Source organism: Rattus norvegicus, chromosome 6, assembly GCF_021556685.1.
Source record: "Rattus norvegicus strain SHRSP/BbbUtx chromosome 6, alternate assembly SHRSP_T2T, whole genome shotgun sequence".
Lineage (NCBI taxonomy): Eukaryota > Metazoa > Chordata > Mammalia > Rodentia > Muridae > Rattus > Rattus norvegicus.
In genome coordinates this window covers 123,532,928-123,545,740 of record NC_141539.1, presented here as the reverse complement: position 1 = coordinate 123,545,740, position 12,813 = coordinate 123,532,928, and the positions used below count along the sequence as shown (strand labels likewise).

Below are 12,813 nucleotides of genomic sequence, written 5' to 3'. Positions count from 1 at the left end.
TTGGAGTCAGTGCTGAACCAGAATGTGATCAGATATTCATGGTTCTGCATCTGTTTACTCTTAAAGCAATGATCTGACGTGAAACTTATTAAAGATCAAACTCATTGAAGTTTCAAGGGTGGCGCAGGCTCAGTGCCCACACTAGTTACGCAGGGATTCAAATGCTTATTGTAGGACCTATGCTCTAGGGAGTGTTTCTCCTGGCCACACACTGAGGTGAGCTAAGCAAGGCCTCTATAAACATCTGGTTTAATCCTCAGAACAGTCCCCTGGTGCATGTATTGTTAGCCTCAAGGATGAGATGAAAAACTTAGACAGGCTGAGTTGCTAGGATCAAAACTGTGACACAAAGCTAGCCTACTAATTGAAATTTACACTGACCATATAATGAACAGGTTTTTAATGTTTTATTTCTTAATTGTAAGATGTTTCTCGTGCTTAGCAGCTGAGCTGTCTGTCGGGCTTTGTGGGTTCTTTCTGTTCTTTCCTTTCGTAAGGCTCTTAAAGAAACAAGCAGCCTGCTGAGTTGCATTAATTCAATGTACTCAAGTATTCAAGAGCTACAGTGGAATGGAAGGGTTGAATGACAGATAGAGACTTTCCGGAATCTTGTCATTGTCCCTTTCATCTGCTGAAGCTTTTTCTATAAAATATTATTTACGCATGCTTCTAAAATACCCTTAAAATCGTCAAGGGCCTTGGTGTTTATTTCTGGTCTTCCTCACACGTGTAGGAAGTCCTACTGGAATGGCTGTTTACACCTAGCACTGGCCTTGAACCTGGGGCTGTCTTCTTTTTCAGCTCCTTGACGGCAGCGGCAGTTTCTCACTGGAACTGGAGGAGGATGAGATGTTCACACTCACCACTCTGACCACAGGGCACAAAGGCAGCTACCGTCCCCCTCCCAAGTCACAGCCCTTCCCAACCAGCTATAAGGATGATTTCAACGTTGGTAAGCAGTTTTAACCAGGTGACCTGTCATCCGCCTTCTGTATAGGTAGGGCAGTTTCTTCTCAGACTGATGAACAATAGCATGACGTCAAAAGTCCGCCTCTAGGCCTTAGAGCAGTGACTCTCAAGCTTCCTCATGCTGCAGTGCTCTAATACAGTTCCTCATGCTGGGGTGACCCTCAACCATAAAATCATTTTCATTGCTGCTTCATAACTGCTGTTATGAATTATAAATATCTGATATACAGGATGCCCAGTGTTGCGACCCTCCAGGTTGAGAAGCACTGCTTTAGCGTTGTGTTTGGTTAAAAGAGAGCTAGTGTTTCTAGCTCCTTGATGTGAATTCTTTTTTTCTTTCAGTTCCAGAAGAAATGCAGAAGTCATTGTGAGAATGAAAGTTCTAATTCTAAGTTGTTCTGGGTGCAACTTGCAGGGTATAACTAGGTACTACTGTCCTGGCTACCACTGGTCTCTCCCTTTCATGTGGAGGTTAAACCGTATCATGTCTCTATCTGAGTGTGAGGGACATGAGTGCCTGACACAGTTATGCCACAGTGAGGGGCTCCAACTTGTCCTTTGTTTGTGGGAGGTCATAGTTTAGCCCTCAAGTCTTTAGGAGGATCTGCTGTAGAGTGATTGGAAGTCATGGTGGCTGGGTAACTGGGGAGAACCGTAGGAAAACAGAAGGCGTGTTCATTGTGCTGGCCTCAGAGGACCCAGCAAGAACTGCCTTGCTTCCTAAGTGTTTGGTGGGATTGAAGGATTCTTTCAAAGGTGAGTCGGGTAGCTCTGTAAGCTGTTCCCAAATTTGATAACTGTACGAAAGCAACAGGGAGAGGATTAGCGTTGCCAGAGTGATGTACCTGTACCCAACTTCAGGGGCCAGCACCTCCTGTTCCCCCCCCACGGAGACTCTGCCACTCACTACGGGGTCTCACAGTCCCATGGCAGGACGTGATCTTTCAGCTGATTGGCTTAGAAAGGCCTTTGGCTCTGCTACAGGCATCTGGTCAATTATTTGGATTATTTCTAGATATATCACACACACACACACACACACACACACACCTACACTTTGTTTCTAAGTATTATGTTTTAAAAATTATTCAAGTGTTTCGCAGTGTATCACAGATATCAGGTAGGAGATTGATAATTACCCGCCGAGATACTAAGTGGAGGAATTTTTGTGTTCTGAACAGAGTACCCATTATTTAGTGAAGCTCCGAATTTTGCTGATCAGACCGGCGTGTTCGAGTACTACACGAATAACGAAGACCTTGAGCATCGCTTCACACTGCGCCAAGTTCTCAACCAACGACCTATTACCTGGGCCGCGGATGCCTCCAGCACGATCAGTGTCATAGGCGATCACCACTGGTGTGTGAGAGCTGCCCTCGGTTGCCCTCGGTGCATACGCTTGTGCCTTTGGGTACATTCTGAGTGAAGAGGTTCCAATAGACCTATCTGGGTGGAGAACGTAATATGCGGTGGGTCAGAATTATGTGACCTCAGATAAGCAAATTAGCTTCCATGTCCTTCCTTCAGATCATTCCAGTTTGGAAATAACTGCAGTCATAGAAATTTAACTTTAATGGGAAAATTGAGGATTTCTGGACCTGATTATAGTTTAATACTTATTGTAGGCCTTGTGATTAGTTTTCCAGACTTGATTTGTTGAGCTGGTATTGCCACCTGCTGGACAAACAGTAGAATTGCACTGCCTTAGCTAGTGCAGGAAGCTACTTAAAAAGTAGACCAGATGTACTTTAAAATTTTCTTTTATTACTTTTATTTTTTACAGTCAATTGTTACTTCCTCCCTGTCATCCCTCCAACGGTTCCTCATCTCATTCCTCCTCTCCTCCACCCCCACCCCTGTCTCCAAGAGGATGGACTGCCAATTCCCTGGGACCACAAGTCTCTCCAGGGTTAGGCACATAGTCTGGCACTGAGCCCAGACCAGGGAGTCCTCTGCTGTGTATGTGTTGGGGACCTTGGACCAGATCTTGTATGCTGCCTCATTGGTGTCTCAGTGTCTGAGAGATCTCAGGGGTCTGGATTAGTTGAGCCTGCTGGTCTTCCCATGGGATCGCCCTCTCCCAGCCTTTCCCTACTTCAACCACAGGGGTCCCTGGATTCTGTCCATTGGTTCGGTTTAAGTATCTGCTTCTGTCTCAGTCAGCTGCTTGTTGGGCCTCTCGGAGGACAGCCATGCTATGGTCCTGTCTGTAAACACACCATAGCATCAGTAATAGTGTCAGACCTTGCAGCCTCCCCTTGAGCTGTATCACAATTTGGGCCTGTCACTGGACCTTCTTTCCCCAAGTCTCTTCTCCAGTTTTGTACCCACAGTTCTTTCAGACAAGGACAATTCTGGGCCAGTGTTCTTTTACTGTGGGGTGGCAACACACACACTTGATGCCCGGTCTTTCTGCTGGAGGTGGGCTCTACAAGGTCCCTCTCCCCACTGTAGGGCATTTCCATCCTGCTCTTCTGTCTGAGGAGCCTAGAAGCTCCTCTGTGCTAAGGCAGCCCCACACCTTTTTACCTAATTTCCATGTGATTTGGTGTTTTAGTTTTATCCTGTTTTATTTTCCAATGTTTTATCCTCTATTGGAAGTGGCAAGGTTTGTTTAGAGAGCCACACTGATGCCATGCCTGCTACTGTGGGCTGGTGAGAGCAGTCAGGGGCACACGTAAAACTTTCACAGCCATGATGGTGGATGCATCATGCTCAACTTGCAGGTTGAGAAAGTGAGGTTTTGAAATAAGTGGCAGAACCGGGACCTGGCCTCTCTGGTTCGGTGGTCTATGCCAGAAGCCTTGCTTTAATTGGCCAGGCTCCCTCCCCCTCTCTGCCTCCCTTCCTCCCTCCTTCTCTCCCTCCTCCCTCCTCCCTTCTCTCCCTTTCTCCCCCTGTCTATATGGGATAAGGTTCAGCTGTGCAGAATTCACTTGAGAACGTTGAGAACTGTAAAGGGCAAGTGAGGACCCGTTACCCTTACCTTGTGTCCCCAGTCTTACTTTAGATAAGGTGTAGGGTTTGTTACTTGACAGTTTGCACATTCCTCTCCTATTTGCAGTTAGGTCCTGAGCGTGAACTGTGTTGCTTACAGGGATGATAGTTTAGCGTGACAGGAATGTCTCAGAAGGAACGTGCTACACCCGGTAACATCTTTAAAAGGAAAGCTCCTGGAGGAGAGCTCGTTGTAAAGGCTCTGGTGCTGCTTGCCAGAGTCCTCATCCTTGATACGTTCCCGTGGACAGTGAACCTTTACTGCATCTGTAAGGCTCTCAGGCAGGCAGCCTGTGCAGTGTAAAATGCTTCTCAAGACAACATCATCTGGGAAGTTTAGATAGAGATATTCAAGGGCCCCCCTCAGACTGACTGAATTAGACACTGGGCGACGGTACTCTCAGGCAGAGTTGTCCAACAAGCCTATGTCTGTGTGCCATGTGTGTGCAGACCTGGCAGAGTCCATACAGAGCATCGGGTCTCCCGAAACTGGACTTTTAGACGGTTGTAAGCCTCTTTGTGAGTGCTGGGAATCAAACCAGGGTCATCTGGAAGGGCAGTCAGTGCTCTTAACTGCTGAGTCCACCTCCAGCCCCCAAACTGGCCATCGTGTTGAGTCAGAACTTACTTAACTCTTTATTCGGGCATTTTTAAATCTTGAGAGGTATAAATGATAGTGGCTTAAGTTCTGCAGGCATCTCTTCATGGGCTGCATGCTTCCCTGCTGATGGGAATGCAAGTAAAGCTTTCTGTTCACAGTCACTGTAAACCACCCATGTGCAGCATAGAAGTGCCTCCTTTTAATGTCACCCTTGCGGAATGACAAAGTGTTTCAATGTCTCTAGACAAGAAACATGCTGTTACAGTGCTTAAAGCTCATAAATATTGTCCAGTAACCCGCTAAAAGAATCAATAAAGTTGATTAATATAAGCACGTAAAACTTAAGACAGCCCTCAGTGAGCATTCTTGAGGCCCATCCTTGCTACCAGCTTAAGATGTGGCAAGTCGCTCTCAGCTGAAGACTGCAGGCGTTGGCTGTGACGCATCGTGCTGGTGCTACATTGGAGCGTAGCTGAAGAGGGTAATGTAATGGACTCTTTGTTTCTGCAGGAGCAACATGACTGTGCAGTGTGATGTTTACATAGAGACTCCTCGGACTGGCGGTGTGTTCATTGCTGGAAGAGTGAATAAAGGTGGTATCTTGATCAGAACTGCTTCAGGAGTTTTCTTCTGGATTTTTGCAAATGGCTCTTACAGAGTTACAGCCGACCTGGGTAAATGACATACTTTCATGGGTCATTACTTACTTTTAGCCTGTCTACGTGTCTGCGACTACTGGGATGAATTTCAGCATGTGCTGGCAAGTAGTAAGCGGTACAGAGTCCTAGCTATTTGATTTGTGAGGAAAGGGCATCTTGGTAACTGAGAAAATAGCAGTTGGAGGCCTTTAGGGCATTGGGGCATGCAGTGCCATGAGGGGAAGGTTTGTGAGGAACCCGATGAAGGAGTGACAGGAGAAAAACACTGAGGAGACACTCGAGACTAAAATGTTGGTGTTCACAGAAATCAAAACAAGTGGAGCCTCTTAAAATGGAAAGCTCCTCTTCCCTAATCTACTTGGAAAGAGTTTGCCTTTCCTGGCTGGCACGTCTCAGTAGCATTGGCCTGTGCAGAACAGCTTCTGGGGCAGGGTCGACACTGAATTACACCTACCTCACACTGCTGTCCTGGCACAAGCCCCTGTGGTGGTAACTTCTTGATTCTCAGTCTCTCGACTTACTCCTGCATTAGAAAAAAAAAGAAAAAATGAAAAGAAAAGAGAAAGAAAGAAAAAAGAAAATCAAAGAAAACCAAAACCAATCTGTTCTGTAGTTTTCCGCTCTTCACCCCAGCTCTGTAAGTAGAGGTAGCTGGTGGTAAGAGCGCGGCCCATCCGGGCTGAACCTCACTGAGGTTTTGATTCAGAGCAGAACCAGAGACATGGATTGACGTTCCCTGAATCCCTAAAACTAGTTAGTGGTGGAACTGGAACTAGGAATTTCAGTCTGCATCTTCAGTTCCCACTGTTGCAGAATTAAATCACCTGCTTGATGTCTGGTCCTGGGTTTCTTCCAGCATTCAAATGTCATACGTGCAAGATTAGCTTATTCTCGGTCTATTGTAAGTCACTGCAGTTCCTGTGAGCAGATCCACTCGCTCGCAGTCTTTTGCAGTCTTAGGCTGCTCCAACCAGATGTTACCCATTAGATGGTAATCTATTAGACTACGGTTAGTTTTAAGGTATATCTCATTCACTCTGCTGTGAGTGTATGTATGCTCTGTGGTGTAGAATAGAACCTTAATACATGTTGTGTCGTGTGCAGCTGAATAAGGTATTTTCCTTTTATATCAGGCATAGATCTGGAAATGAAGGAACAGTGTCCCACTGAGGTAGACTTAAGTACATACAGGTGCCCTGGGTTGCATGATCCTAGGACTTAGGGCCTAAAAGCAAGCCTGTTGAGATACTCGTTTTGTGTTACAGGTGGGTGGATAACATATGCTTCAGGACATGCTGACGTTACAGCAAAGCGATGGTATACACTCACCTTAGGCATTAAGGTGGGTATTGCTGATGGGACAGAATGGAGATAAATGTGTAATGTTCTAGAATTTCCTGTTATAAAACAAATGGGGGGATGTGACAAGTGACGAAGAGCAAGTCTGCTGTGGAATCCAAACAGCCACCCACAGTGTGAAGGTGCATGTCGGTGGCTCATGGGGACCCAGCGTTTTCTTTCTTCAGCTTTGTCGTTGCCCTGTGAATTCAAGAGTCATTAGTCAAGTCAACAAGTGAGTTGTGGTTCGCTCTGTGCTTGAGCCGAGAGTAGAAATAGAACTTAGAGTACTATGCAGAATCAGAGGCTTATTTCTGGTAGTTTGGTATAAGCACAGTTTTCTACAGTTTTATTATCAGAGGAGGGCACTAGAGAAGGCACGGGCTAAAGGGGCTCTACCATCCTCATCAGCAGCCTCGCTTGGTCAAGGTAGAGACAGACAGCATTCCCGAGGATGCTGTGCAGAGAAAGCGTCTGCGACGCGTGGCTCTCCTGAAGCAGTTCTTCCCTGCTTTTGTTCAGAAACTGAAATTGAGATCCAAAGAAGTTTTAAGTTTGTTCTCTGTTCCCATCCAACCACTAAAAATGAGAATTCTCATTTTTAAGGTGTTTATATAAGAGTTGAAGATCTAGTTGGGATGTGAGGTAGTTTTTTTGACCATACTATTCTTACTGCCTATAATTTGATCTAACTGTTCTTTGATAGAATGATCCCAGACATAGCTCCTGACTGCCTATGTGGTATTGTTGGTGAAGGTGGGTATTTAGAAGAAGAATTGCATTTTATTTTTTAAATTATTTTTGAGGATTTTATATAAAGTATTTTTATTATATTCACACACCCCCCATTTCCTACCAGATCTATCTCTCATCCCTACCCACATAACTGTGTCCTCTTTTTTAAAACCCCTCAAGTCCAGTTTATGTTGCCCATATCCTCTGGGGTATGCGGTTCTCCATTCAAGCATGTTCCGTCCATCCAACCCTCTTAGAATGGAAACAGTTTCTCCCTCACTGCTGCTGTCAGTGGCCAGTGGCTTCTCAGCCAGGGTGGGACTTCACAGCCATCTCTTCTGGGCTTGTGTGGATTTTGTCCGGCTTTAGCTTGTACAGGTCTCATGTGTGGTGTAACAGTTGCCGTGATTTCGTATGTACAGCTCCCTGCTACGTCAGGGAACAGTTTTCCTTATAGTCACCCACAGTCTCTGGCTCTTATAATCCCTCTGTCTCCCCGTCCACCAGTGATCCCTGAGCCTTGGGAAGATGGGATGAGTGCTATGGGCGTCCTATTAGGGTAGAACATTTAGAAGCCTCTCACTCTCTGCACCTATACCAATTTGGGTCTCTGTTTATCACCGTCTACTACAAAAGGAGGCTTCTCTGATGGTGGCTGAAAGATGCATTAGTCTATGGCTCTGGGCGTAAGTCATTAAGAGTTGGCTTAATAGTATGTATGTTAAATGGAATGATAGTAGTGGTGGGATCTCTCCTGGATCCTAAGACTTGTCTAGCCAAACTTTCTTGGTCCTGATAATGGTGCCAGGTAGGTAAGGGAGAACACTATAAGTTCTGTTCCTAGGTCCAATTCTGCCACTAACGGTTTGAGACCTTGGACAAATCGGTTAACCTCTGACACTCTTGAGGTACATGCTGTATGAGGAAGTCATACTGGGGCTGGGCAAGCATTTTACTTGAAGAAGCTGGCCAGGAGATAGCTGGGCTTTGGGCTCCATGTGGTCTGTGCTGCACTTCTTCAACTGAGCCGTTAGTGAGCAAGCCATGGGAGACAGGCGCTGAAAGATGAGTGTACCTGATTCTTGTGACGGTGTACTGCAGAAACAGGGGTTGGCTGTGAGGCCGCTGTCTGCCTGAGCTTTGTTCTAAGTCAGTAAGTTGGACGTGAGAACACACGTTAATTATGAAGAAGTTTGGGGTAGTGTGATAAAATAGCCCCCTGCTCTGACTTTCTAACTGTGGAAGTTAGAGAAGACTGTGTCAAGCGAGTGATGCTTGAGGTTAGATGTATGAGGCAGAGAGCAAGCTGGGTATAAAAGGTTGTTGGTCTAGCCTTGTGAAAGGGGCATCCGGGACTCCAGGATGACTGGAGCCTGGGCAGTAGGTCCAGGAGGTACCATGGCCCCCTGAGACAAACTGTGTTCAATATAGTGTGTGTGCTTGTGCTTGTGTGTGTGTGTGTCCTCCTGCCTGCCTGCCTGCCTGTCTGTCTGTCCGTCCATTGACCCAGTGCTAACAGTTATTGCTCAGGAAGTAGCAGAGGATATCCAGGAAGTGCTCTGAGATAGAGACAACTGGGCAGGTGTGTAGTCAGAGGCATTGGCCTCACATTGGGTATTAGGTGACTTGGACTCAATTCCTGGCTCCTCTGGAACATCTTTGACATGGAATTTTAGTCAGCCCAAGCCTCAGTGTCTCCATCCATAAAATTAAAGAGCAGTGCACTGTCATTTTGAGACGGACAGATTTGTGGTGGATTCGGCCTGATGGTTTGACTCTCCAGTTCTTTGTCCTTTGAAAGTAGCTCTTCCACACGGCTGGCTGTACACTTGGTGTGTTTTGAGTGTGTGCTCATAGTGTACTACGGCGTGGAGGAAAAGTGTGACATTTACAACTTACTGTGTGCCCGGCAGTGAGGGGGATGGACTGGCCACTTTCTGAGAAGGGAACACTTGATTTCTTTTCATTGTTACCAGCAAATCCCACCTCATGTGTATTTCCCTCTTCCTTCCACTCTACCCCATTGTTCTGTTCAACCCATGGCTACTGCTCTTCTGATGTAAGGGAAAGCATTCCATATGACTTTGTAGTGACGCGCTCCTCGTGGGGACAAAAAGAGTGAAGTAAACGCTAATTCCTCTTCTAGCTCAGTGCACAGCCCTTAATTAGACCTTAAGTACGTAGCCGCTTGCAGAAGGCATTTGGGCTCCAGAACACTCTGGAGGAATCTCTCCACTTAGCCAAAGTACCAGAGTATGCAACTACGGAGTTATTTTAATGAATTTTTCTCTGAAGCTTCATAATACTAGAAAATATTATGGGCTTATATTTTGTTTTGATTTTGGGTGAAACATCAGGAAATATCAAGATCTAATGTATTTGGGGAACTGTTTAAATAGGTACTTCTTACTAATTCTTTCAGAAAAAAAATTGGTCTATTTCGGGCTTTTGCTGAAACATATAAAATTGTATTTTACAGTTTTAGGCCTTGGATGAGAGAGACGAGATGTTTGTTCCACTAAGTTGCTTGAAGTATATTTTTAAATCTGCTTCAGAGCCTCTTTTCCATTTCAAGGAACATATTTCTTTCTCTTTCAGGGTTATCTCGCCTCTGGTATGTTGAACGGCAAGATCCTGTGGGAAAATGTGCCCGTGAAATACCCAGGGCATGGCTGGGCTGCGATCGGAACGCATACCTTCGAGTTTGCGCAGTTTGACAACTTTCATGTGGAAGCTGCTCGCTAATATTCACAGGCCGTCAAGACATGATTTGGATTTTCTGTTTTTGATTTTGGTTCAGAGCTGGTTCTCATTTTGATGGATCTGTATATCCTTTGAGGCTCACAATGAGGAGTAAATAGGGGAAATGGTGCACTTTTGCTGGATCCCGTGAAAGATTTATTTAGAGCTAATTACACAGGGGATGCAGATAGTCTTTGGCACTGTCTGTGGCGGCCCTTACGGCCCACTGTTGGTCAGTCCCATCTTTCAGGAGTGCTTTGAGTGGTTCTGGCCTTGTAGCCTTGGCACTGATACCGAGGTAGCTCACCCTAAGTTGTTTGTAAATGCTCATGCAGATGGCTGGGACCACAGGGGTGTTTTTGTGAGCTTGGACCATGCCTTAGTCGAGGCTTCCTTAGAAGATGCTGATGCTTAAGAAGATACCAATGAGCACTTCCATGAATACTTGAACTTTCAGTTCTCTCTCCCTCACCCCATCCCTCTCTCCTTTCCCCTCTCTCCTCTATCACTGTCTCCTCCCTGCTCCAGGATGATACTTTTGGAATTGCACAAATGATGATGGGATGATTTGAAAAGTAATAAACTAATACCAAAGCCATTTTTGCACTAATAAAACACAACCAGATTAATTGGGTTGTTTGTACTTTAAAACTCTCTTACTTCCAACTTTTAACCCTCTTGAGAACATTTCCCATGTTGCAGGAAGTCTAGCAGCTTCCCTGTACGATTCTTGTGCCTTTTGCAGTTCGTCCTCACAAGGGGCTCTGGACACAGCCCAGCACCAGCGAATGCCTTCATCTATCTACGTGTGGCAGGAGGGGCCACCGGGGCTTTAACTAGCTCAGAGTTGGATCATCTCCTCGAGAGTTTGGATAGATGCAATTGTTATATCCCCAATTTATATTTACATGTTGGCAAGCATGTTTCTCATTAGTATGATTATACTAATAATATCCATTTAACATTAATGTAACTCTTAGACACCAATGAATTTTCCATGTGGGTAAAGTGAATTCTGGAATTTCTTGTAAGGAAAAATTACTCACTGAATTAACTCTACTCCCTGGGAATTTGTGCTGCTCTAACATGGGTAGATAAACTGTGAGGTCTGTATTACTTTTGAAAACTTGAAACCAAGGCTAGATGATTTACTATTTAAATCTTTGAGTATTTTTGAAAAGTAGCAAAACAGGTACAATTTATACATTTGAATGTTTCCATTTTAAATGTATAGTTTGGTAAATGTAAACATTCCCTGGTAACCCACACTCCAGTGAAGCTATTGACGATTTCCATCCCTCCAGAAAGTTCTGTTACACTGTACAACAGTCTTCATCACTCCTCATTGCAAGCAGCAGTGACATCTCTGTTGCTAAAAATAAAAATGTTTGTTTTGAAAGTGAGAGGATATGCTGTGTACTCTTCTGAGTGGATGTTTCTGTCAGCGCAGTGCTGTAGGATTTGTCCAGAGTGTAAGGTTTTGCCAATGAGGTACATTCCTCATTTTTGAAGGGAACATTGAATGGATGTACCACAATTTTGCTTTCCCATCTCTTGTTTTTATGAGATTAAAAATAAAACTCATTAAGAGCATTAACATACAAATCTTTGAGAATTTGCATTTATTTCTTCCGGATTAATGGGGGGAGAGAGATTACTAGCTCTTATGTTAAGATTTGTTTAACTTCATAAGAAACCACCATTATTCCTTAAAATGGTCCTGTGATGTACACTCCCACCAGTGTTAGAGCTGCCAATGCTCTGCATCGTGTCTGGAATATATGAAGATTTCTACACATACAGTTATGTCATCTGTGGCTACAGATGTTTGTGCTTCCTTCCCTGCATGGCTGCTTTGTGTCAGAGGCTTCTGCCTTTGTGTTGGCTGGAACTTTGAGGTCCATCCTTGGGAAGTGTTAAGGGCATATGCCCTCACTTTGTTCCCAGTCTTAGGGAGAATATCTTTCCTATTTGTGTAATATCCTAAATGGCTTCTTTTTCCTCTTCTCTCTTCACTCTTTACTATCTTTACATCCCTTTATCTAGGAAAAGTTTCCTGTCTTCGGTTTTCTGAGATTTTTTTAAATATAAGTAGGAATTAGACTTGTTAAGTGCTCTGTTTTGATGAGGTAGTTGTCTGGTTTTTCTTTTATCTGTTTATGTATATATTTTACTATTTTATCTGTTTACGTTGTATATTGTATTATCTAATGTCTAGATATTAAATATCTCTGCATCTTTAGATATGTCATGCCAAATGGGGTTCCCAACCCTGCTGCTACATTGGCAGAATAAGGGTTTTTTGCATCTATGACCATGGGCAATATTGCCCTAGTTTTATTTATATCTTTGTCTGGTTTCAGCCGCAGAGTGATCCTTTCTGAAATTGACTGGGAAATAGTCTCTCTTTCTTTTTTTTCCCTCTAATACTTTGTGAGATTCTTAAATCTTAGAACTCATAAGTTCTAGACAACAAAGGGAGGTAAAAAGTGGGATACAAATTGGAAAAGAAGAAATCAAAATATCATTGTTTGTAGATGATAGTATACTTAAGTGAGCCCCAAAATTCCACCAGAGAACTCCAACAGCTGATAAACAACTTCAGCAAAGTGTCTGGATATAAAATTAACTTAAATCAGTAGCCTTCTTCTACTCAAAGGATAAACAGGCTGAGAAAGAAACTAGGGAAATGCCACCCTTCACAACAGTCACAGATAAAATAAAATACCTTGGTGTGACTCTGACCAAGCAAGTGAAAGATCTGTATGACAA

The 12,813-nt window shown here is 44.3% G+C and overlaps 1 protein-coding gene across 5 annotated transcripts in view; it reads left to right on the top strand.

Annotated features, from left to right (window-relative positions):
- Galc (galactosylceramidase) overlaps positions 1 to 11,646 on the top strand; it is a 69,362-nt gene extending 57,716 nt beyond the window's left edge. For 4 of the 5 annotated variants that reach the window (XM_087553367.1, XM_087553368.1, XM_087553369.1 and 1 more), the window contains exons 13-17: positions 802 to 952; positions 2,151 to 2,328; positions 5,078 to 5,241; positions 6,492 to 6,568; positions 9,898 to 11,646. In XM_087553367.1, coding sequence (XP_087409493.1) covers positions 802 to 952; positions 2,151 to 2,328; positions 5,078 to 5,241; positions 6,492 to 6,568; positions 9,898 to 10,044 — 717 coding nt within the window. In that variant the 3' untranslated portion in view covers positions 10,045 to 11,646. The remainder of the gene's footprint in view (positions 1 to 801; positions 953 to 2,150; positions 2,329 to 5,077; positions 5,242 to 6,491; positions 6,569 to 9,897) is intronic. The other variant, NM_001005888.1, reaches the window with a different exon arrangement.
- The last annotated feature ends 1,167 nt before the right edge of the window (positions 11,647 to 12,813 follow it).